Source organism: Lemur catta, chromosome 24, assembly GCF_020740605.2.
Source record: "Lemur catta isolate mLemCat1 chromosome 24, mLemCat1.pri, whole genome shotgun sequence".
NCBI classification, from domain to species: domain Eukaryota; kingdom Metazoa; phylum Chordata; class Mammalia; order Primates; family Lemuridae; genus Lemur; species Lemur catta.
Window position 1 is genome coordinate 14,454,759 of NC_059151.1, and position 24,990 is coordinate 14,479,748.

At 42.5% G+C, this 24,990-nt stretch overlaps 1 protein-coding gene across 5 annotated transcripts; it reads right to left on the reverse strand.

Annotated features, from left to right (window-relative positions):
- Positions 1-3,434: 3,434 nt before the first annotated feature.
- BDH2 (3-hydroxybutyrate dehydrogenase 2) lies at positions 3,435-24,334 on the reverse strand. 5 transcript variants are annotated; one of them, XM_045536667.1, is made up of 11 exons: positions 24,202-24,334; positions 21,948-22,146; positions 21,088-21,179; positions 20,128-20,206; positions 16,924-17,020; positions 15,675-15,783; positions 10,331-10,391; positions 9,197-9,310; positions 6,359-6,417; positions 5,722-5,814; positions 3,435-3,719 (listed from the first exon to the last, which is right to left on the reverse strand). In XM_045536667.1, the coding sequence occupies exons 3-11, from the start codon at positions 21,157-21,159 to the stop codon at positions 3,666-3,668; spliced, it is 738 nt and encodes a 245-aa protein (XP_045392623.1). In that variant the 5' UTR covers positions 21,160-21,179; positions 21,948-22,146; positions 24,202-24,334; the 3' UTR covers positions 3,435-3,665. The 5 variants fall into 5 exon arrangements, with proteins under 5 accessions (XP_045392623.1, XP_045392624.1, XP_045392620.1 ...); XM_045536668.1 differs by having other exon boundaries at positions 21,424-22,146; XM_045536664.1 differs by having other exon boundaries at positions 21,372-22,146.
- Positions 24,335-24,990: the final 656 nt, after the last annotated feature.

A 24,990-nucleotide genomic window follows, 5' to 3' on the forward strand; every position in this document is an offset into this window, starting at 1 on the left:
CGTTTCTTTAACACGTGCCTTCCCTGCTGTGTTGTTTTAGCTCTCACACCTTCCATGTGCAGTGTGACTACTTTAATTTTCACCTCCATTTTTGCCCCTTCCCTTCCTGCGTCCCCCCGTGTGCACCTGTGTGTGCGTCTTACCTGTTCACTCCTTTAACCAAGTGCCAGATTTAATCACCGCCCTTCAGGCAAGAAGTATTGGCCTCAAATACATTTCTCCGCCAGACAGAAACCGCTCATCCTCCTCTCTCAGGCCCTCGCTTGTGCTGAACCGAGGTTCCAGCCAACACTCTTCTTCAGAGCATCTAAACGGTGTATTTTCCTAAACCAAACTTTTCCTCTCCTAAAGCTTGCAAAAATTTCTGGGGACGTCCAGCTTCCTCTTACCACAGGAATGAAATATATTTTTCCTTTTCTTTCAGTCTTATGATCTTCATGATGCATCACTTGATTTGATTAACCTGACTTTGGAGAACATTGATTTTTTTTTTTTTTGGTTTAGGTTCTACTTTGCTTTTATTGCTTATGTTTATAAAGTTTTATAGTCTATGGTTGGCTCTTTGAAGACTCAGAGCATTTGCTAGTGTTAGAATCCATTTTGTAGAGTTCACTGTGTGTTTATTTGAAATTCATTTGTTCATAGCTGCACATATACACGTATACCTGCTCACAGCATAAAGTATTTCATGATAGACTTGCAAGCTTTAGTGTTAAGAAACCCGTCATTCAGCCCAACTCCCTAATTTCATAAACCAGAAAATTAAAATCCAAGATAAGTTGGGTGACTTGGTCTATGTCACAAATGAAGCTATCCATGATCCAGTAGTGGAATACCTGGTCCAGCACTCCAGAGCAAATTTTATAATCAATGGAATCTTCCAGAATGCTAGTCGAAGTATCCTTTGCTGTGAATTTTAACTCACCTTCAGAATCAACTGTGTGATATTCTTCCTCAGATATGAAACATTATCGTTCTGTCAACGGAAAAAAAGCCAAACTATTTTAAAGATTATTCTGAGCCAAATTTGAGGACCATGACCCGGAGGCACGCCCAAGAGGCCTTGAGCAAGTGGACTCGCTGTGGCTGGGTTACAGTTTGGTTTTATACATCTCAGGGAGACAGGGGTTACAGGTAAAGTCATAAATCAATACATGGGAAGCATACATTGGTTTGGCCCCAAAAGGTGGGCCATCTCTGAAGCAGGGCTTCGGAGGTTATAGGTGGGTTTGAAGATTCTTTGGCTAAAGAGGTGAAGCTTTGTCTAAAGGCTTGGAATGTTTTAACATAGTTGCTGTTTTTCAGAGATGAGCCACTGGACATATACTTTTACATATACTTGTGTCCTAAATTGAGGCTCTGTAGGTTTGTCTTGCATACCCTTAGGCCAGTTAATGGGTTACAAAGGATGTCCCCAAGAAGGGAGGGGGCATGATAAGGCATGTCTGACCTCCCTCCTCCTAGCAGGCAATTTAGTTTTAGGATATTCCTTTGGCCATGAGGGGGTCCATTTAGTCAGCTGGTGGGGGGAGGGGGGGAGCCTTAAAACTTTATTTTAGTTTACACTTCATTGTCCATTTCAAAATTTTCCTTGTTAACGTTAAGGTTCTAGGAAAAAAGGCTAAGAATAACTGCTTATTTATTGACTTTCTTTCTTTCTTTCTTTCTTTTTTTTTTTTAGCCAAGTGCTCACTCTATTGCCTGGGGTAGAGTGCAGTGGCATCATCATAGCTCACTGCAACCTCAAATTCCTAGGCTGAAGCGATATTCCTGCCTCAGTCTCCTGAGTAGCTGGGACTACAGGTACGAGCCACCACACCCAGCTAATTTTTCTATTTTTTATAAGAACAGGTCTTGCTATGTTGCTCAGACTGGTCTCCAACTCCTGGCCTCAAGTGATCCTCCTGCCTCAGCCTCCCAAAGTGCTAGGATTATGGGAGTGAGCCACCATGCCTAACTTAGTTATTGAATTTCTCCATGTACATCATACCATATGGTCTTTTGAGGTTGCAACAAATAAAAAATAAACATAAAACCCTTAAAATAAAATTTAAAAAAACTTCTCCTTACCAATGTTATAGAATTAGTATCCATAAATTTACTTACCCTTTTTCTTGAAAATTTTCTTTTCCTTAATGTCATTAGTTTCCTGTTATATAATTCATTTATATTTATTTATCCAGAGACTATTTCCAAATTTTATGTACTCTTATCTCTTATCCTGGAATTGCGTGAAGAAATCTGTACTTAATCTAAAAAAAAAAAATCCCTCACACTGACAATGTTGTCAGTTAGTTACCTATTTCTTAGGCCCATGTCAAATATCATTGCTTATTTTAATAAAGATTGTTTAGACTAAGAAACTAGTCCCTTAATTAATAAGGGATGACATCGAATAAGTATAACCCACTGGATTATTTTTATTTTACATAACAGATCAATAATATAGGTTTGAATCTAAACTCCTTTTACACTAAGTTATTGAAGCCAAACTCCTTCCTACCTTTGGTGTTCATTTTTGATGGTGTAAAATTTTAAAATTAGGATCCACATACAGAACACTGCAGAATTGTACAAAAATATTTGATTAAAAAACAATAGGCTGGGCGCGGTGGCTCTCGCCTGTAATCCTAGCTCTCTGGGAGGCTGAGGTGGGCGGATTGTTTGAGCTCAGGAGTTCGAGAGCAGCCTGAGCAAGAGTGAGACCCCTTCTCTACTAAAAACAGAAAGAAATTATATGGACAGCTAAAAATATATATAGAAAAATTAGCCAGGCATGGTGGCACATGCCTGTAGTCCCAGCTACTCAGGAGGCTGAGGCAGGAGGATCGCTTGAGCCCAGGAGTTTGAGGTTGCTGTGAGCTAGGCTGACGCCACGGCACTCACTCTAGCCTGGGCAACTGAGCGAGACTCTGTCTCAAAAATAAATAAATAAATAAATAAAACCAGAATAAAATAGAAATGACTCTCTTTTTCCTTAAAAAATTCTTTTTTTCTTTATATTCACATTTTAATTTTATATGCTGCTATGGACTGAATGTTTGTATATTCCAACCCTACCCCACCAAATTCACATGTGGAAACCCTAACACCCAGTGTGATGGTATTAGCAGGTAGGACCTTTGGGAATTAGGAGCCCTCATGAATGGGTTTAGTGCCCTGATAAAAAGATACACGAGAGCTTGCTTTCTCTCTCTCTCTGCTCTTGCTTTGTGAGGACACAGCAAGACGACCATCTGCAAACCAGGAAGTGGGCCCTCACCAAATACTGAATCTGCCAGCACCTTGATCTTATACTTCCCAGCCTCCAGAATGTGACAAAAACACATTTGATGTTTAAGCCAGCCAGTCTATGGTCATTTGTTACAGCAGCCCAAACTCACTAAGACAGATGCTTACAAATTGAGGTTTATTTTCAAAACTATTCTCTTGGAATGAGTTCAATATTTTTTATTTCATTTACTTACAATGATTTCAGAACAGATTACAAAGAGGTAAATATATTTAAAGAATCAGACTCTTATGAACAGTGACATTATCAAAAAGGGCTTGTTTTCATTAATATGTCATTAATAAGAAAGAGATGATTGGTGAGTTTTCTTCATAACCAGGTTCACCGTGGAGAGGAAGGGCCTGCCTTCCTTCCCACCGAGGAGTTGCTGAAATCACAAGCTCCAGCCTCCATCAATGATGACGGGGTTTCCAGTCACGTAGGCAGACTGCGGTGATAAACACAAGGAGACAGAGCAATTAACCAGGTTTGACACAGGCTGTGTTTTCTAAATTTTCCTATGACTAGGATAACTAAACAATTTTCTCTTGTGCTAACAGGAAACCTCACTTAAAAACTCAATTTAGAAAAATCCAAATTAAAGTTTGGGTGATTTAGAACTGCTGAGTGTTCTTGTGACTCAGAGCTAAATGGCCTCTGGCTGGTGTCTGGGCATGTGTCACATTCTAAGCAGCGTCTGTTAGGTTTGGTCTCAGAATCACAAAATTAAGGAGCAGTGAGGTACAGCCATTCCCCAAATTAGGATAAAAGTATAGGCTAAAATAGCACATTTTCAGTTTGAAACTCAAAACTATTCAAAACTAGTTGAGTTTTATGCCACTGTTAAACTTTGAACATAAGTGTGTCATAATAAAGTGGTCGTGTTAATGACCAAACAGATTATTTTTTAAAAAGATGTCTTATATTTAGTTGATCAATATACACGGGTAATTCTAGGAGCTGAAGCATACTAAATCTGTTTTTAAAATTTACATGAATAATGATAATTATAATCCATTAAGCTATGAAAAATTCTATACTGTTTCAGACATCCAAATGTGTATAAAATTACAAAAGGATTTAAGAAAATAAGTACTGTTTTATTCCCACAGATTTGTCATTTGTCAAAGAATTACAGCTGATCCTTTTGGTAGAAGTTTAAAACAATTTAACTGAAAATGGATAATAAAGACTCAAATTTGTGTTCTTAGTTCTAAATTCATCTAAAACCTAAAACAATTGAAGAGGCAGGAAGGAAAGACATCATAATATGAATACAGAAACTTTAAAAGTTCAGTATATAAAAGCTGATAGATAATATACGGTAGATAAACTAGGGAGTTATTAGTCACCTTACCAAAGAAATAATCCCAATTCCCCCAAGTTCTTCTAAAAAACAAGTTGTGACACAGACGGATTCCTCGTTTCCTCTGAAAATCCAAAGGTCCTTTTGTTGCACATTTCAAGCCAGAACATTTCCAAATATTTGGTAACCTAAGCTCTGGCGAAACAAGGGTAACTAGCTTATCAGCAGTACCCCAAAATCAAACGAGCTCTTCTGAAGATATGGATTCAGAGAAACCATAAAGGCTAATGTGCTTCTCCATTAGTAATTATCTAGCAATTTCCCCAGCTATTAACAACTGCTGTTAATGTATTTGTCACATTCACCGGTGTGCACAAAGTTACTATAAAGAGGAGACAACTGATGAGTATGATACCTCCTCACTCTCACCTACTTCCCTTTCCTTCTCTCCTCTCACACATTACAGTTCCCTGTTTATGCAGGACTCAAGACCTAACACAGAGGACCGTGTTCTTGTGCTCTGTACCTTATAAACATAGTTTCTGCTTTCAGCTCTATGCCACTTAAAAACGTACAATAGCCGTTAAGGAAGAAACTGGTTACTAAACAATGCAAAGTGGAAGAGATGGGATTGGGAATTTCCATACATGCTGACAAACAAGAATTAATAGAAAAAAAGGAGCCGGTGGAATTCTCCCAAACAAGTCACTGGGAAAACTACAAACACCACATGCCAATTCTGTGTCCCCTGGACACAGTTAAATCTGCCTAACCCCTCCCATCTCACCTGAAGCTCTTATAATCCCGGAGGTTCATTTGTTTGACTTACATTTAATCAGGGTTTCCCAGTGGTAATTTTTAAAGTAACCGTCTCTTGGAAAATTGAGAACTTTAATTTTTTCAGTTCTCCATTTTGTTTGTTACAAGAGTTTGTAACACGTGAAGCTGAATGAGGAAAAGTCTGTGGTTCAGCTCAAAGTGGCCTTTCTATGAGCAAACTGAATCAGAACTTATCCCTATTTTATAAATGTGGCATCTTAGCACGTACATGCCATAAACTCTCTAAAATGAAATTATTCTGATGAGCAAATAGTAGCCAAACGTGATTGAGGATAATGAACTCCTTGGGAAGAATAGTGCTTACTTCATCAGACGCCAAATACACACAGAGCATGGCTACTTCTTCTGCAGTTGCAAATCTTCCCGTCTTTTGTCTCTTCATGAAATCCTTCAGCGCCTGTGATCAGAGACCACAGCAAACATGAATGATGTGAGCTGCCATGTGTGCTCACCTGTGTCTCCTTCAAGGGGTCCAAAGCAAGAGGAACCACCGGCTTGTTGCCTTGACAAATCATCAAACAGGGTTATGGTGACTCAAGATACTCAAACTATTTGTGTTATACTAAAACCCACAGACATTGCGACAGATCGGAAAGTTGATTAATTAAAGATGAGGTCATTTTTTTTTCATTTTGAAAAATTGTGGTAAAATACACATAACATAAAATTTACCATAATAACCATTGTAAGTGTACAGTTCAATAGTGTTTAAGTACATTATGTTGTTGTGCCACCATCACCACCATCCATTTCCAGAATTTTTTTCACCTTGCAAAACTGAAACTCTACACCCACTAAGCAATAACTCCCTATTTCCCCCTCCCCCCAACCCCTGGCAACCACCATTCTACTTTCTGTCTCTATGAATTTGTCTACCATGGGTAAGGAAGAGGGCATTTTTTAACCAAAAAGTTTAAACACATTTAAGAAGCTAGATATACCTCTTCAGGATTTCCTCTGGCTTGTATTCTTTCTTGCAGAGATGGGGTATCAACCGTTCCTAAATCGAAGGGGGACACATTCAGCTTAGTTACTTACTTAAACTGAAAAAGAAATGGATAATTAAACTTTAAACTTCCTTTCTTTATAACAACAATCAGTGAAATCCTTCTCCTTGACTTAAATGATAATTTCACCTCTGTCTGCCTGACCTCTTATTGGATAGGCTTATAACTTCTTTAATAACATTGTTGTGATTTTTAAGCACACAGACTAGGATTGTTTGAATCACCCAGCATTCTCAAGGACATACATTTTAGTCACATTGCATTGCATATCATAAAGCATCTGATGTTTTATGGATTTTCAGCACTTTTACATGTATTATCTCAGCTAATCCTCGCAGCCCTGAGGTATAGATAAAATCATGCAAGCACTTTATCAGTACAAGGGTCCAGTCTGCCCCCAAGGTGTCAAAACCATTCTCTGCTGTCAACAACTCCATAGCTGTCATAGTCCTCTGTAATTTCTGTGCCTCTAAATTTTCCTCATCACCTCTTGCCTGTTTTCATTGATTTCAAATTCCTATTTTTAACCACTGTTTCAAGTTTCTAATAAAAAATTTTTTTTAAGTTATGTTACTTTAAAAAAGAAAAATAAGACCGACATTAAAAGATTTTAAAATCCCATTTATTTCTCATTCCTCTAGAGCAAGTGCCCGACTTTTTTGTTGAGTCATATAATCTGAACATTCTCTTTCGAGGTCCTTTTCTCAGACTGAATGATTTTATTAACACAGCCATACCCTCAGCTTCATCTTTAGACCATGCTCCTGAATGTGTTGTAGATTTGATCTTTGCTCAGAAATCATTTCTTAATTTTAGCATCGTCATTTTTTTGGAGAGGCTATGAATCTTCAAAACCAGACATCGTGACCCCATTTTGGGGCCCTTTCTTTAGGTTATCTCTCTCTTCTCACATTTTCTATCAGCCAGGTGCAAATTGCCTTGGCTAGATCACAAACTCATAAGGAACATTTTCTGTCTTCCCATTACTGCAGGCAACAGTGTTGATAAACTCGCAGAAACTACATAACAAAGATTCCTTTTCATCCAGTTTCTAGTAATATTTTCCTCACTTCCTTCATCAACAGCCTCCTTAAAGTCCAAAATATTACCAACAATGTGCACTTGAAGCTTTCACGTACACTCTCCTCAGTTTTAACAGTTCCTCCCAGTGAGGCAAATGAACATCACATATTACATATGGCTGGTACTGATGTCCATTAAATGAAAACTGTAGAGCAACCCCGTGCCTTTGGATGAGCTCCGTTGTCCCTGGGCCCTGCTGTGTCCATGGCACAGGCTGACATCCCGGGCCACAGTCTACAGAAGTCTGGTTGGAGGTTCCTGAGTATACAGTCGGCAACAGCGTCCCAGACGCGCTCATTCCTCCACAGGTTTTCTTTGGTGACTGGCTCAGTGAGTCATAGCTAGTTCCTTGTCCCACAGAGTTTGCTAACATATTTTCCAATCTTCTGATAAGTTCAGCTGCTGAAACAACCACATTTTCCAAATCATTTTGCCATTTATTCCAGTAGGTAAATGGCACCAAGAAGAGCTACACTCAAGTGCCACCAGGGTGTACATCAAAACCCAGCAACACTCTCTCCTGTATTCTTCTTTTTCTTAGTGTACCTATGTTTAATATTTCTAGTCCAAGAAAAATAGAACATCTCAATCACTAAAATTCAGTAGGTTGCAGCATATTTAGTTTTCCCCCTTTAAGTCAGTGGTTTTCAACCTGAGATTCAGTCACATCTCCTGGGGGACTTTCTAAACGACGCAATTCTTTCCATCAACTCTTTCCCTAAACTCTGGCATGTGCTTCATGCTTGGAAAGGTCCCAGGGGCAATTCTGAAATACGTCTCCTCCACAACCCACAACAGCAGCTGTGAACTACTGAGGGAAACCTTGACCCTGGACATGCAGTATCTAATTTCTTTTCAGAGGACATTAATAATCCTTACTAGGCACCCTATATTCATTTTACATTGATGGAACCAGGTAAAAGTGCGTATCTATTTAATAGACACTCCTACAGCTATTAAGAAAAGGAAAGTTCTGCTTTTCTTCTTTCCTTTATATGAGGAATCAGCACACTTTTTTGATAAGGAGCCAGATGGCAAATATTTCTGGCTTTGAGAGCCATTTGATCTGCTGTAACTACTCAACTCTGCCAGGGCAGCATGAAAACGGCCCAAGGCAATGCATAGCAAATTGAGTGTGAATGTGTCTCAATAAAACTTTATTTACACAACAGATAGTGGCCCACATTTGGCCCTCAGGCCACAGTTTGCTGACCCCCTTTTTAAAGCATAAAGGAAGGTCCATGCCTCCTTTGTATTTACGGGCCACCCCAGGTGGTTTACATGACTCTAGTAACTCCTGTGTTCTGGGAAGCTCCCCTTGCTTTCTGCCCGCTATCCTGTGGGCCTAGTCTACTCTCCCTCTTCCCCCTAACGAGGTCATCCCTGGTCTGCTTCCAAAACACCACGCCTGGGCCAATCAAGTCTCTTAGCTACTTGATTCCGAATTGTCCCACATACCCGAGTAGCAAACCTTTGCATCTGTGGCTCAAGCCCAAGGACTTAGGACTTCCTTCCCCACTCACAGCTGGACTCTTATATCTTAACAAGCCCAGATCCTTTTTCTTTTGAACGTTTCCCAGTAACAGAAATGCAACAAAATGTGGCAAACAAGCTTAGGTAGCTATCTTTCCCAGTGGCAAACCTGATGTCAGCAGGGACAAGTTCACAGCCCGACACTGCCTAACTCACCTGGGCACACACAGTTGCACCTGATACCCTGCTGGATGAAATCTGCAGCCACGGACTTTGTGAGGCCAATCACCGCTGCCTTGGTTGTGCTGTACACGCATCTGTTCACGACTCCTGAGGGTGAAGGCAAGGTTCGACAATTGAAGGAATCAAAAACATAGTGTCCTTTAGAAAGTTAACACAAGTAAGTTTCCCCAGTAGCCATTTCATGCTTCCTCTCAATTTCCTCCCCTTTTAAAAAAATTGATATGAGGTTTTCTCCTTTAATAGGGCCAGTTTCGGAATCTAGGAAAATAGTATCAATATAAGCACAACTTCATTGAGAGCTGGGTGTTGAAATGCTTGCATTTAGTTTACATCAGTAGTCTCAGTTTTTCATTCTCAGTTGGTATAATCCCTAGGCAGATTCTAAAGTAAAGTAAGAACTAAGAACAAAACAAAACAATAAAACAAGAGGCCTAGGCACTTCTTACACTCCTCTCTTATGCATGCTTAATGTGTATATCGTTGCAATGAGAAGGACTGTTATCTCAGCAGTAGCTATTTCATTTCAAACTCACAAATCCATCTGTGCCAGACTGACATTAGCTACACTTTGCACTGCTATCCTGGTTTTTCAGCTGTATTTCTCACTCATGGACCAGATCAATTGTCTTAGTGAAGTGTTCCAGAATCCCACAGGCAGAGGGACTTTCCCTGGGTGACAGCTCTTGTATAAACCTAAGTTACGACACCACCACACTGCGGAAGAAGATGTTTGCCTGCCTTGCTCCCCCTTTTGGACCGTGAATTCTTTTGGGGGTAGGGGCACACGGTGGGTGCACAATACATTATTTTTAACTAACTACATGACAAATGTTTACTTCTCTAGTTCAATGGTCATTTTCATATCCACTAGAAGGCATTACAGAAGGAAAAAAAAAAAACCAAATTTTTATTTAAATTTTATCACAGGCTCACATTTAAAGTGAAAGGTCTAACGGCTAAGGAACTTAATGCTAATTTTTTAAAAAGCAGGTTTGAAATTATGTGTGGATTTAATGATCTCTGCTCTGCTTGTTCCCAAAACCCATAGCTGTTACTGGCGTGTGCGTACAAGCACCATGGTCCTCAAAGGGAGACAGACCTACCTACCTTTGATGCTGGATGCCACAGAGGACATGTTGATAATATTGCCAGATTTCTGAGCAAGCATCTGCCAAAACAAAACAAATGCAAAAAAAAAAAATCCACTTTGCAGGCTAAAAATGCTATCTCTTTAAAAGATGTGCATTTACTTATGGTTTGCAGAACCAATTTAACCATCTTATTAGTTACTAATATTATGCCCAGTTAAGCAGAGTTAACAGCGAAGCCACACTCCTCACCAACCATGGCTGGGAACTGATGGCATGTGTACGCCTGTGTTAGATTTCCCAGGATTACCACCTTCTTGTGACACAAGGACATTGGCAAGACCAAGAATGAACTCCGAGTGAGCTAAATGAAACGTGGAAGAATGTTAACCGTTACCGTGTGTTCCTGATGTTGGGAAACCATTCCTCCATTCAACACACATTTATCAAATACCTACTATGGCCACGTCCCGTGCTAGGTCCAGGAGATCCAGAGATAAGCAACACAGTCCCTGCCTTTAGGCAGCAGCCAGCCTGACTGCAGTGGCTGGCACAACCGGCATCCAGCGATAACAGAGCCCCTCCTAGGATCTAACTGGAGGGTGGGGCAGAAAGACCAATTCAGGTTGGGGGACACGCAGAGGGGACCTCCTGAGAAGGAAGTATGTGGGCTGAGTTTTGAAAAGTAGAGTACTAGTCAGAAAAATAAAGGGTGTTTCAAGGAGAGGTACCACATGCATAAAAGCTCCCTCAGGAACTGAGGAGGGGATGGGTCGGGCTGGAAGGCAGGCGTGGGAGGAAGGAGGCTGCAGTCAACAGAGGCTACATTTAGGAGCTTAGGTGTTACCCTGAAGGCAATGCAGTGACGTTGAAGGATTTAAAGCAGAGGAATGACACGCTCAGATTCGGGGATTACCAAGATTACTCTGGTGCCACGCAGAGACCAGGGGAAGCCGTGCAGGGTTCAGAGAAGGCATGATGAAAGCAGAGACGTCCGTGGGTGTCGGAGGGGGAGACGGTGGAGGCAGGATGGACAGGACCTGGGAGACCTGCACTGCGGGCAGCCTCACCCATTTACGGCACCGTTTCCTAAGATCACCTCCTTCAGAATTCCCCACTGACAGGTGAATTTATTAAGAGGAGGGTCTTTGGGCTGTTTTGTCCTCCTAGACAGCATACACAGCAGGCAGTCAGTAAGTTTTGATGAACCAGGATCTCCTGAGGTGCTAGTTGAAAATGCAGATCGCTAGGCCCTGCCCCAGATCTAAAGAAATACATAATGAAAAAAGCTACTATGAATTACAAAGTCCTCAAATGAACTCACCCTTTGTCAATTATAATGTGTAAGTATGTTTTCAAGATAATATAAGTACATGCAAGGGCACAGGCACCGCGAATGTTCTGGAGGAAGAAACAGGAAGTTGAGAGAATTCCTGGCTACTGGGCAGTAAATTCTCAGTGCGACCACTGCCTGGGCAGAGGACCACAAAGAACAAGGTAGGAGACGGCGGAGTGCGAGGGAGCAGCGAGGGGCTAAACTCACCGGTGGGGGAAATGCAGGACCACAAGCCAGAAAACAGAAGAAGGAAAGCCAGGATGTGTATGTGTTATGTGTTCAGAAAATCGAGCATAAGGAAGGGTTTCTACAGGGAAGGAGTCTCAACAGCCAGTGTCAAGGATTAGAGAGAAAAAAAAAATCAGTTCTGTTGGGGTGAGTTTCTTCAGCAGCTTTCAGAAAAAGAGGTGTAGGAAAGGGGAAGGTGAATGACCGATGGACCCAGGGCTGGGGTGGCCAAGGTGATATATTTCCTTCCGGTATTCTTCTCACTTTCTGTCTTCATATTTAGCTACCAATTGTAGCCAAGAAGAGAGTCTAAATTAACCCCAAGGCATCGTGCTGAATGCACTAAGTGGATACAAGGAGATGTTGACATGACCCAACCACATCAAGAAAGAAAGCAGGAGAAAAAAAAATGTAACTCAACTGTGTTTTTCTACACAATAAAGGGGATCATAATGAAATGGGGTCCCCATAAAAAACATCAGGAATGTTGGTAAAGTATAATGGTGTTGAAAACCAAGTCTTACAATTGTTCTGTCTCATCCAATCTAGCAAATACGTAACCCATTTTTCATACATATGAGATATATATATCGCCATTTAACACGTAAGGATGGGTTACCAAGCACATTCAGGCTCCAGTCTTCTGAAATGCAGGAATTCCTGAGGCCAAACCTTCGAATACAGCCACCCAGGAGACGCTGGCTCTGCCTAACACTGGCCATTCCCCCAGGTCCCTCCGCGGCCTACAGCCCAGTCCCTGTCTCCTTCCGTGCTGCCCTCCCAGCCGCAGCTCAGGCCCTGCCGTCACGGCGTGACGCTCTTCCCGCCTCCCCACACCGCAGCACTCTGGCAAGTAGGACTGGGAAGTGAAGTGCCTGATACACAGTGACGTCGTATGGGACTGATCTCCCCGAAACTCGGGTGGGGGCTAGAAAGACCCCAGCTGTACCCAGTTAATCTTACTCTGACCCAACCTTTCAGTCCCCACTGGCCAGAGCTCAGCTGCTAACATTGGCAGACGCTGGCAAGCTGGGTCTCCGATGGTTCAATGCTTGACCTCCACCTGGACTGACAACCTTGATTCATTCATTGATTCAAATGTTTGCTGAGCACCTCTGTGTGTTAGGGACTCTTTTAAGATATAGCAAGAGGGGGTGGGGGGCAAAGCAAGCAAACAAATAAACAAACCCAAACAAAGACATCCCCAATTCTTTGCCCTAAGGAATTTTCCCTTGTAGTGGACCTTGGATTGTACATTAACTTCTTACAGTATTTTCAACTTTTTCTCCATCTTTTCGCTGATCTTGTAGTCTTGGAATGCTTTTCCGTGTATCTATCTATGAACAAAAATTTCCTACAAGTGTTCGTATGTTCTGACCACCTGACCTTTCAGATCTGTCTGGACCCCAAATCCTGGCTTCCCCTGGAAAGTTCTAACCTGGTATATGTGCGTCATAGTTAATGACACAGAGGATCTTAGACATCAGGGCTGGAAATGATTGTGTAATCTATCACCCTCATTTTTAGATAGAACAAACAGACACTGAGGGTGCAAGTGCCATCTCCCGGGTCACATGGCCAATTAGGGACAGAGCTCAGATGGTGCCTAAGGACTTCTGGCGACCAGGAGTCAAGTCAGTCGGGTCACTTTAAACAAGTGGCACTGAAACCTGATTCCACATCCCAGTCATTAGTATCTCTTGGGATTGTTTTTTACAAATGCGTGTTATTAGCAAAATGGATCACTGTTAAGATGTTTTAAATCATGGGCAAACTCACTAATTTGCAAGTTTTTATTTATATATTTTAAAGGTAATATTTGCTTATAAGTTTAAATTTCACTCCACTGTACCCCACCTGTACTTCCTTAACTAGTATTTGTAAAGTGCTTCAGACATAAACCAAACTGGTTTTGTAAATGAGACTGGTACGTGTGCAACAGTCTCACCACAGTGACCTAAGCCTCCCCTATACCATGGCCTCTGCTCCACCACCATACCCCACGCTAAAGATCTGTTTTCAAAAAATATATTCAAATTCCAAATAATACAGACTCTCATAAACTCCAAATAGGCAAAAAAGGCAATGTATGATTTTTAAAAATTTGCTAGTTCAACATTTTGTGGAACCACCCAAAGATCCCTTCTGGGCACTAAACAGGTAGATTTGAAAAAAAACATTCCTTCATTACTAAGTCAGTTTCTCTAATTTTCCTGTTAATGTTCATCTGGATCCTTCTTGACATTAGGTTGAATATTCAGCAAAGTATTATCTCTGCTGTGCCATTTCCTCCTGCCCTGGGCTGGACAGCACTCAGCACTGTCAGTCTCTAATCTGGCTGGGATGGGAGGGAAAAACGGCTCTTCTGCATTTCACGAGGGTGCAGTTTACAACTCTGAGCTGGGCTCGTTCTGTGCTCAGTCAACCCCTTCAAATGTCTGAGCCTGTGCTGTCTGCCACTACTGGCTTATAAGCTCAAAGTCATTGACATTCCTCAAGTACGTTTCTCACATTTATACCTCCGACAGTGGCTTATATAGTGCTTTATACCAAAAGGCACTTAACACTTGTTTGTAAAATAAAGTCAAAAGCACTGATGAGTTGTGTGAAGGTTTGAGAACTCAAGAGAAGCAGGCCCAGAAGGAATGCTCTCTTTAGCACACACCGTGTCTCACCTGTCCAGGACTTCCATGGCTCAGCTAAAAACAGGAGCAAACGGAGAAGCTTCAGGGCGAAGAAAAGCAATGGGTGTGCCCACGTAGGGAGTGTGTGCCTAGACACTGACATTCACGGAGGGGCTGAACTTCCAGGCTTCGAATCTTGGTTCTCACCACTTGCTAGTTGTGTGGCCTTGGGCAAGTTACCTAACCCCTCAGTTCCATCTTCTGTATGGTGGGTGATAAAACAGTACCTACCTCATAGGATCACTCCAGTCCCACAAGCTTCCTCGCTGGTCCCTTTGCCTGGAACCCTCTCCCCAGATACAGGGATGATCAGCTCCCTCACTTCGTTCGAATCGCTATGAAAATTTCACCTTATCCAGCAAAGCCCCGGAGGGCCTCACTGATACCCTAGTTTCTTTTTCTTCATAGTACTTATAACCAGCCCATGTATTATGTCTATTTACTTATTATCCTCTCTCATTCCCAATAAGGCGACCTCCCTCATAAAAGGGACTTTGTTTAGTTCACTAATGTGTCTTCTTTGTCTCAAATGGGGCCTGGCACTAGAAAGTGCTTAATTAATATTCCCTGAATGCTGGGCATGGTATGGTGGCTCACGCCAGTAATCCCAGCACTTTGGGAGGTCAAGGCAGGAGGATCACTTGAGCCCAGGAGTTCCAGCCCAGCCTCAGTGACACAGTGAACTCCAAGTCTACAAAAAATAAGAAAAATTAGCCAGGCATGGTGGCAGGTGCCTGTAGTCCCAGTTACTCGGGAGGCTGAGGCAGGAGGATCCCATGAGCCCAGGAGGCTGAGGCTTCAGTGAGCTATGATGATGCCACTGCAATCCAGCCAGGGCAACAGTGTGAGACTTTGTCTCAAAAAAAAAAAAAATAAAAAAAAAAAAAAAAAAAAAAAATTATACGCGTGTGTGTGTGTGTGTGTGTGTGTGTGTGTGTGTATTCCTTGAATGGATGAACTAGAAGGTTAAGTGAATTAATTTATGTTAAATGCCTTGATATAAATGTTCAATGCATGTTAGTGATCATGTTAACACCCGTGGGGACCCTTTCTGGGTGCCCAGCATGGAGGGAGACCTAATGTAGTGCTCATCCTATCGGTGGTGGTCGTCCTACCTTAGGAAGGAATGCCTTGATCATCAGGTACATGCTGCGGACGTTGAGATTCATCGAGAAGTCCCAGTCTTTCTCTTCACAGTCCAGGACAGTTCCATGATGGACAAAACTGGAGATGCCATTAAACAGTGGGGGGGAAATTGCCATTAAAAATTTCCATTTGCTCATCATTTCTATTGTCATTTATTGATTTAATCCATTGTCTGGCTTATCAAGACTTTTAAACAATTCAAACATAGTATTACTTAGTACACTAGGTTAGTAAGAATCCCAACAACTTAAGGTAGAACATGTCATCTGAAAATAACATCCTTCTTTGACAAGAAGGCAAGAATTTGGGGTCATCAAACATAATAAGCTCTTGATCAACTTCAGTGGAAACCTCAATGCCCTTAAAAACATACAAATAAATGAGGACAGGACAGCTGCCTTATTTGACTCCTATTTCAAGAGCAACAGTGCCCTGGGGTGGCATGGCATTAGCATTCTGAAGGGAAATCAAAATTGCAGGGAAAACAAGTGTCAACATCTCAGCACAGTGAAGAAAAATTGCTACTATGTAGTTCTAACACACCTAGAGATGTTAGTATGCTACATAAGAGATGTTAAGCTGCACAAAACAAACCCTTGAAATGACCTTCATTCTTTCCAGTCACACCTCCTGAAGGAAGCTTCCTAAACACTAGAACCCTATCGGTTTGGTCCTCTGGACTAAATGAATTATATAATTAATTATAAAATACTGTTGACTGTGATTCCCATGTACCACAGTTCTTCTAGTTCAACCAGAATGCCAGTTTCCTGACAGCAGGCACCACATACTATAATTCTACATCGCCTACACTGCTGAAAATTTAACAGTTGCTCAAAAACTAACTTTGCTAACTATTTTTTTTTTATGTCTCTGGGTGTATTCTTATATGAGGATGGGCAGATTATTTACAAAATAGATCATCAGAAATTATTGCTTTAATTTAATTTCCGTACACTGTGACACATGATACAGCTTCGTATCAGGACCAGTTGTCTTGAGTAGACCTCAACTAGACCCCAGATCATTCCAACCTCTATCGCTGTCTTACCTGCTGAATCTCATGTGTGATAAAAATGCTGTCTGATTCTAGCCGTATTTCCCAAGGAATATATCATGGTTCACAGTGAATAATTTTGCCATATTATCAAAATTCTTGTAATAAAAGTCATAGAAAACTTTCTACAAGGAAAGTAAAATAAAAAAGTTACAAATTACCCAGCAACATTAAAGAGAACATCAAGTCTCTCAACTTCATTGGCAAACTCATCAATTTGTTTCTTCTTTGTGACATCAAGGACCCGAATCTGAATACCTGGAAAATAAAACGGAAGACACTATTTACCTATAAGCATAAAAAACATTTAGCTTTGAAGATGGGCTGTTTTGAAGTCTGAAATGTGAAGACTGCAGGACCTATCCAGTTAGGCCTCATGGGACTGTTGACCTAATTACTAGGGTTAAGAATCTGCAGAATCTCATTATAAACTTAAAGTCCCATCCTGACTCCCCAATAACACACCACCCCTCTTCCTCTCTCTGTGTCCATTTTGTCAGCTGAGGAACAAGGGGCCTTTCCGAGTAATGACTTTACAGTGAAGTCTGACTGTCTACAGATATTTCTCAGCAAGCCGGCAGTGCTAACTGAAAGTGGGCCCATCTTGGCCTACGCTTTTGCCCAGAGATGGAGTTGCGGGTACCTGTACAGTCATCTGTAGTTTGTCTGAAGGGTGGGGGAGGGCAAGGGCTGTGGGAGCTTCACCTTTATGTCATTTCCATTATTTATTAGAAATGACTCTGTTAGTCAAAGGTATCAGCATGTATTTCTGGACTAAAGTTTAATCACAAGAAGAAATGGCGGGTCAGAACAAGGGATGAAACACTTGCAGGCTAGACATAAGATGAGAGATTCACACTGTACTAGTTACTAAAAAACCCTGAACGTTCTCTAGTAAAAGCAGCATTTTAAAAAAATATATGGTTTATTGACTTTTTGGACATTGAAAGACAAGATTAATAAACACAGAAAGGGAAGACTGAAATTCTGTTTCAGAAACACCTCTTTGCCTTTGAGCTTTCCCAGTGCAGCAGCTTCACTCTGGCTCTCGTTGGAATTAGAATTTAACATACTCTAATTCAGTTAACTGATTCAAGGGCTAAGTTGTGCTTGATTATGTAACCTGCTCTGTTTGGCTGGAACAGTGATCTTCCAAATGGGTTCTCTGTTTTGATTTCTGTCGGGGTAACTGTAACTAAAGTCCTTTGATGCTGAAGTTAGGGTCAGTGTGGTGCAGAAAGTGGTGGTACACACCTACATAATTTGGGTAATTTCAGGGTTTCTCATCAATATGTGTGATTTTAGGGCTGAGCTGTCTCCAGTGTGTAGCTACTAAACACCTGTGGCTATCGAACACTTGAAATACAGCTAGTCTGAACTGAAATGTGCTATAAGCATAAATACACATGGATTTTAAAGATTTAGTATGAAAATGTTGAGATATTGGTCAAAGGTACAATCTTGCAGTTACAAGATAGATAAGTAAGTTCTGAAGACCTTATATGTATAGCTGTACTAGTTACTAAATTCTTAATATTAACTACAGCATATTGACTGTAGTTAATAATAATGTATTATATACTTGCAATTTGCTGAGAGTAGCTGTTAAGTATTCTCACCATACAGACACACACAAAGGTAACTATATGAAGTGATGGATGTGTTAATTAGCTTGACTGTGAAAACCATTTCACAATGTATATCAAAACATCATGTTGTATACCTTGAATATATGCAATTTTTATTTGTGAATTATAACTCAATGTAGCTGAAAAGAAGAGAAAATTAATGATGGAAGCTTGTAATAAAGTTCTAATAGTTTACATAAAAAGATTAGTATAAAAGAGAATATAAGATATTCTCTCTCTTTTTCTTTTTTTTTTTTTGAGACAGAGTCTCGCTTTGTTGCCTGGGCTAGAGTGAGTGCCATGGCGTCAGCCTAGCTCACAGCAACCTCAAACTCCTGGGCTCAAACAATCCTCCTGCCTCAGCCTCCCAAGTAGCTGGGACTACAGGCACATGCCATCATGCCCGGCTAATTTTTTCTATATATATGTTAGTTGGCCAGATAATGTCTTTCTATTTTAAGTAGAGACGGGGTCTTGGTCTTGCTCAGGCTGGTCTCAAACTCCTGACCTCAAGCGATCCACCCGCCTCGGCCTCCCAGAGTGCTAAGATTACAGGCGTGAGCCACCTCGCCTGGCCAAGATATTCTCTTAATAATTATTTATATTGAGCACATATTGAAATGATATTGTAGACAGATTAAACAAAATACATTATTAAAATTAATTTTACCTTGTTTCTTTTCACTTTTTTAATGTGGCTGCTAGAACACTTAAAATTACACATGTGGCTCACATCATATTACTATTGGACTAGAGGAGGAAGGAACAGAAGTGAAAAGTTGTTACCAAAAGTTAACAAAACAGGCCGGGCGCGGTGGCTCACGCCTGTAATTCTAGCACTCTGGGAGGCTGAGGCGGAAAGATCGCTCAAGGTCAGGAGTTGGAGACCAGCCTGAGCAAGAGCGAGACCCCCGTCTCTACTAAAAATAGAAAGAAACGATTTGGACAGCTAAAAATATATATAGAGAAAAAATTAGCCGGGCATGGTGGCGCATGCCTGTAGTCCCAGCTACTCAGGAGGCTGAGGCAGGAGGATTGCTTGAGCCCAGGAGTTTGAGGTTGCTGTGAGCTAGGCAGATGCCACGGCACTCTAGCCCGGCAATAGAGTGACATTCTGTCTCAAAAAAAAAAAAAAAAGGTAACAAAACAATTGTTAAATTTTCACATGTAACTTTGTAACTAGGAACTGAATCCCTCAACATGTTGCCTAAATAAAAAATTTAAGTATACATCTTCAAATTTTTTTATACAATTCATTAGGCCGGATGCGGTGGCTCATGCCTGTAAGCCTAGCACTCTGGGAGGCTGAGGCGGGTGGATCATTTGAGCTCAGGAGTTTTAGACCAGCCTGAGCAAGAGCGAGACCTCATCTCTACTAAAAATAGAGAGAAATTATATGGACAACTAAAAACATATACAGAAAAAATTAGCCGGGCATGGTGGCGCATGCCTGTAGTCCCAGCTACTCGGGAGGCTGAGGCAGGAGGATTGCTTGAGCCCAGGAGTTTGAAGTTTCTGTGAGCTAGGCTGACGCCATGGCACTCTATCCCAAAATAAATAAATAAATACATTAGATTTTTATGTGTAGGGTCACAGAATATAGATTTGATATCAGACAGTCAGAATATAAAGAGAAGGCCAACGGAGCTAAGTAGCTAAGGACGTTTCTTCCAACACGTGAGTATCATTGCTTTATAATACCTTGCAGGTTCTGCATCCCAAGTTCAAGTTGCTTACCCGGGTACTTTTCCAGTTCCTGAAGTTTTGACTCATTGATATCTGTGGCTATGACTTTGGCACCTTCTCTTGCAAAAGCCTGGTAGACACAAAGTACAGATAAATCCTTTGTTTATTTGATTAAACTGCTCTCATGAACAGAAAGTCATTTAACCCTTTTCTCCTTTATCTTATTTCCACTGTATTTTTTCCCTATAAAATAGGTGGAATTTCAAACTCTTTAGTGTCATTCCTGTCCCGTTGTTACTATTTTTATTTCTTTTTATCATTAATTAGAACATGACATACATTGTGCTTGCCATCTGATTTTGTCCCTTTAAATATCAAACAAAATTGTATTTTTTAAAAGCCATAATTCTGTTTTTAACACCTCTCAAAATACTGCTATTCTGTGAAGAGTATATGCATCTCTGAGCAGGTGACTAAACTCCAAATAATAAGAGAAAAATGGGTTATTTCAATACTTTTCCTCCTAAGGGCATACTAGTGCTTGCATAAATGTCAAACCATACCTTTCTATTATACTTAAGGTGCATCATGAGCTCAGGTGGGGGGTATAATGTGGGAAAAGTTGATATAAACCAGGAGAAAAAGATAATCTGACCGTCTCATAACTCTGGCATCCTATATCTCAACTGACATGATTTCAGAACACTATGCAGCCCTGTAAGGGCCCTGCAGTAAATTTATAATGATGCAGAGAAACTGAGGCAGAAAAAATAAGTTTCTCAGAGTCAAAGGTTATTACTGATGTCACATAATAAACATGTGAGGTATTCATTCCTTCATCCGCCTGGGGTCAGGAGTAGTGATTTATTTGTTTACTTTATAACTTAAGACGACAGAAGCAAAAAAGTAAAAAAAGAAAACAAGTAGACTAGAATTAAATAACTATGGCATAAACCCACATAATTTAGTACCTCAAAAGTTAATAAGCAAACAACAAAGATAATAACTTACTAAGGCAGCTGCTCGCCCAATCCCCTGAGCAGCAGCAGTCAGGACAATGACTTTCCCATCAAGTCGACCCATAGTGGAACCTGCAGTTTAATCTAAAGACACGTGACTTTAATGGGTTACACTGTAGCACATGGTCCCGTGCACGCAGTAACACTTAGAATGAACAGTTCAATGTGCTCCTTTAAGAACTTGAAGACAGCACCTCTGTGCAAGTTGTCCCATCATCTGAGTTCTCCAAGAATGACTGCTCTAGATACCTAGCATTGAGTATCAAAAACACTTACCATAACCCACTGAAGTGAGGACTGGCACGACAGGCATTGGACTTTAGCTCACCTTTTGCTTCCTTCGGTACCCAGAGAGGACAGCCTCTGACGCTGCGACAGAGCTCACTACCACCACCGTCCTCCCCACTGCCCCCACACACATTGCTATGGCATTGCCTGTGTTCTCACTACTCTGGGCTGCGTCTTGATTAACCTTCTAGAAACTTTTGTTGAGGTTTGCACTATCAATCCCTTATGGTTCTTCTTGTCCCTTGAAAAGATTTCACAGATGGCTTCAGTGATTCATTGAACAAAAGCGATGGAAATCAAATCATGTCCAATACCCTCATTTTACAGTTGAGGAAACTTCTTGGACCTGCCCAAGGTCATAAAGCCAGTCAATGGCAGAGCCAGAACAAAACTTAGACTTCCTCACTCTTTTGCTATGTGAACGATGCTGCTGATCCTCTTTTAAAGTTTAAACATGCAGTAGTAACACTTTAACAGAACATAATCAGTAATTTCCAGAAGAGGGAGAATGAGAAACTCTGGACACAGGGGGAATTTGATGTGCATAAGATAATAGGTCAGTGCCTGAATTGTAGATCACACGGTGAGAGGAATGGCTAGTGACGTGGCTGGGGCTGGGGAAGAGGAAAATGACATCAAATGAGGCGGTCTTCAAGGACACAGGCTCCTTCTCTTGTTCAGCTCCGTCCTTGATGTGTGCCTCTGACCTCATACCACCAGCTCACAAAGTGGCTGCTCTGTCCCAAGGCGTCACGTCTGTATTCTACACAAAAAGAAAGGGAGGAGCAAAAGCCAAAAGCCTTTCAGAGACGGTCGCCTTTCTATTCAAAAAGGAAGAAGCCCTCCCCAGAAAGTCTGACCTACATTTCATTGCCCACCTCTGTACCACGGAGCAACTCCAGCAGCAGCCAGGCGAGGCCGGCCGACAGCGCGGAACGCAGGGGCGGTGAACCGGGGAGCGCCGGGGGACCCAAGTCACAGGACTGCGCACGCGCGGCCGGCCGACCCGCCGCCCTGCCTGCCCACCTGCCCGAGAGGGCACGGGAGCCAGCCTCGTCCCCACGGCTCGTGCTACCTCATCCTTTCCTTTGAAATTTATCTCCAATTCTCTACGGCTTTATTTTATCTTTAGCAGCCTGAGGATGTGAGGTATAAGAGCTAAAAGTTTGGTTTGGGGTTTTTTCTTTTGTTTTGTTTCTCAGTTTTCTGTTGTCGTTTGTTTGTTTTGTTTCGTTTTGGGACAGGGTCTCCGGGGTCGCCCAGGCTGGAGTGCAGCCTCGAACTCGGGTTCAAGGGCGCCCCCCACCTCGGCCTCCCAAAGCGCCGGAATTACAGGTGTGAGCCGCGGCGCCCCGACTCCCCGCCCAGCTTGTCTTTCTTTCTTCTTCCTTTCCCCTTCTTTTTTTTTTTTTTTCTTTTAAGCCTGCACACTTTGGTCCAAGGTCCACATACCGAAGGGCCAGTTACTCCCGTAGGCAACGGGGATTGAAGACATTATGCAAAGGGCGTGACACGATCAAACGTAGCTGCCGCCGCGAAGACTGCCCTGAGGCCACCTTCCCCGGCGCCGCTCCGCGCCGGCACTGGAGTGCGCATGCTCGCCGAGGCCGGCCCGCGGCGGGAGACACCAGGCCCCCAGCGCCGCTCCGCGCCGGCACTGGAGTGCGCATGCTCGCCGAGGCCGGCCTGCGGCGGGAGACACCAGGCCCGCGTGGCCGCCGAGCGGGGGCCGCCCTGAGGAGCGCAGCGCGCCCGGGGGCGCCGCGGTCTCGGACGGTTCCGCGCACTCCGACTTCCTGCTCGTCCTCCCTCGCCCCGGGGGTGCCGCGGGGTCCTACGGCTGTCACAACCGCACCTGGCTCCCGCCCCGGTATCTCTCGCACCAGTTTCCCCAGGAACTCCGCGCATTTTCACCCTCCCTGGGAATCCGTCTCGCAGGACCAGCCAGCGCCGCCGCGCTGCGACTGGCCCCGGGGACCGGCCCGCGACCCGGGTGCTCCCCAGGGTGCTCGCGTCTGCCCGGCGGTGGGGAGCTGGGCTGTTACGGCGCCCGACCGACTCCGAGGCAGTGACGTTGGAGTGGTTTTTTCCCCTTCTTACAAGAGAGAGAAAATTTCACTTTAAACGTAAAAAGAGTTGAGAGAAATTCAATATGTGCTTTAGAAAAAGACTCCAATCATCTTCACCCCCCCAGTCCTGAACGCGCTGTATGAAAAGCTGCTGTTTTACAACACGGCCCTGTGATGTTGGGCGTGTGGACCTGTAGGCAGATGGCAAAGGGTTGGCGGGAATCTGACCCCCAGAGAAGCACTTCCTGCAGCACAAAGCAACCTTTGTGCTCACTCGGCACCCTTAGTCTTTCTGGGACCAGATTTTAGGGCGAAAGCCTTAACATCAGATAAACTGCATTCTCAAACTAAAACGAATCTTTTTTTGGAAAAATGAGTTGCAAGCGACTTGAAATGGTAAAACGAGGCAACTCAATAAATCCATGGCGTTCCTAGTGTAAATACTGTAATCAGCACGTTAATTTTTGATTAGCAGAGACACAAGCAGAGCATGTTCGGGAACTCTAAATGTTTCCATAAGACAAGAAGAAAAACGTTTACTTAGATACTGTAAAGATCCTCTTTTCTTTGGTGAAAAACTTATAAATATGCCAGAGTTTCAGACTTGTTAAAAACCCAGGTTTATCCTGATCTAACTACTAAGGTTAATCCTGAAATAGGCAAAGTTCATAACAAAGCAACATCTAAAAATTAGGCCTCCCCTTCTCTCCAGTCCAAAGTTTCATTTAAAAACGATTAGGAAATCTTACTTTAAAGCAGCGAGTGCATGGCGTCCAAGGGATCCTCCAAACTGAGACCTTTGTGCAGAAGTCAGGCGCTTAATCATGCAAGCTGGGATTTGTAGTTCAGGCTCCTTCTGAGCTTACCGCTCAGCTTCTCTCCAAGTGTCGCTGTCCCTACACTTTATGCGTGTACGTGTGCCTTCTAGTGGAGCTCTGGCGGAACTGTTAACTCCAACAAGGTGAAAGTGGAAAAGCACTTTCCTGAATACAGCTTAATTTAGGATGCGGAAATCCTTTCCTTCAGCCCAAGTCTCTGTCATCTGTTTGTGCCTACTATGTGCTGTTCGGGGGCAGTCATGATTTTATGAGCTGGAAACTGCATGTGGAAGATAGCAGAGCAACAAGGTAGAAGTAACCTGGCACACTGGATTCTGGAGACTTCCTGGTGCTTGACCTAGATTGTTTTGAGGAAGAGAAATAAAAATTCCCTTGTGTTTAAGGTGAAGTTTTGATGCTGTTTAGTCGTGCTTAGCCTGTTCTAACACCAGTGCAGGTTTAGTAACAAAGTGCAGGCCGCCTGACTACACTAGGGGTAGGGCCAGGGAGCACATGGAGTTCCAATGAAAGTGTGGAGGCTGGAAAGGGAAGAACATGTTGGGTAATAGCAAAAAACCATGTTTGGCTGAATGGTACAGAGATACAAGGCCAAAAAGAAAGGACTAGATCTTGTGAGCCCTCTAGGCTAGGCTAGTAACTCTTGTTGCAACCACAAGAGGGTTTCAGTCTAGGTCTAGTTTCTTGTCACACAAAGATTTA

What these genes read in the sequence shown, in the direction of transcription:
- BDH2 (XM_045536666.1), bottom strand. Translation starts at nt 21,159, where the DNA reads ATGGGTCGACTTGATGGGAAAGTCATTGTCCTGACTGCTGCTGCTCAG. An exon ending in GGAACTGGAAAAGTACCCGG is followed by an intron (nt 17,021 to 20,127) that starts GTAAGCAACTTG and finishes TTTATTTTCCAG; the next exon opens with GTATTCAGATTCGGGTCCTT. An exon ending in TGTATTTGGCGTCTGATGAA is followed by an intron (nt 3,720 to 5,721) that starts GTAAGCACTATT and finishes TTATCACCGCAG; the next exon opens with TCTGCCTACGTGACTGGAAA.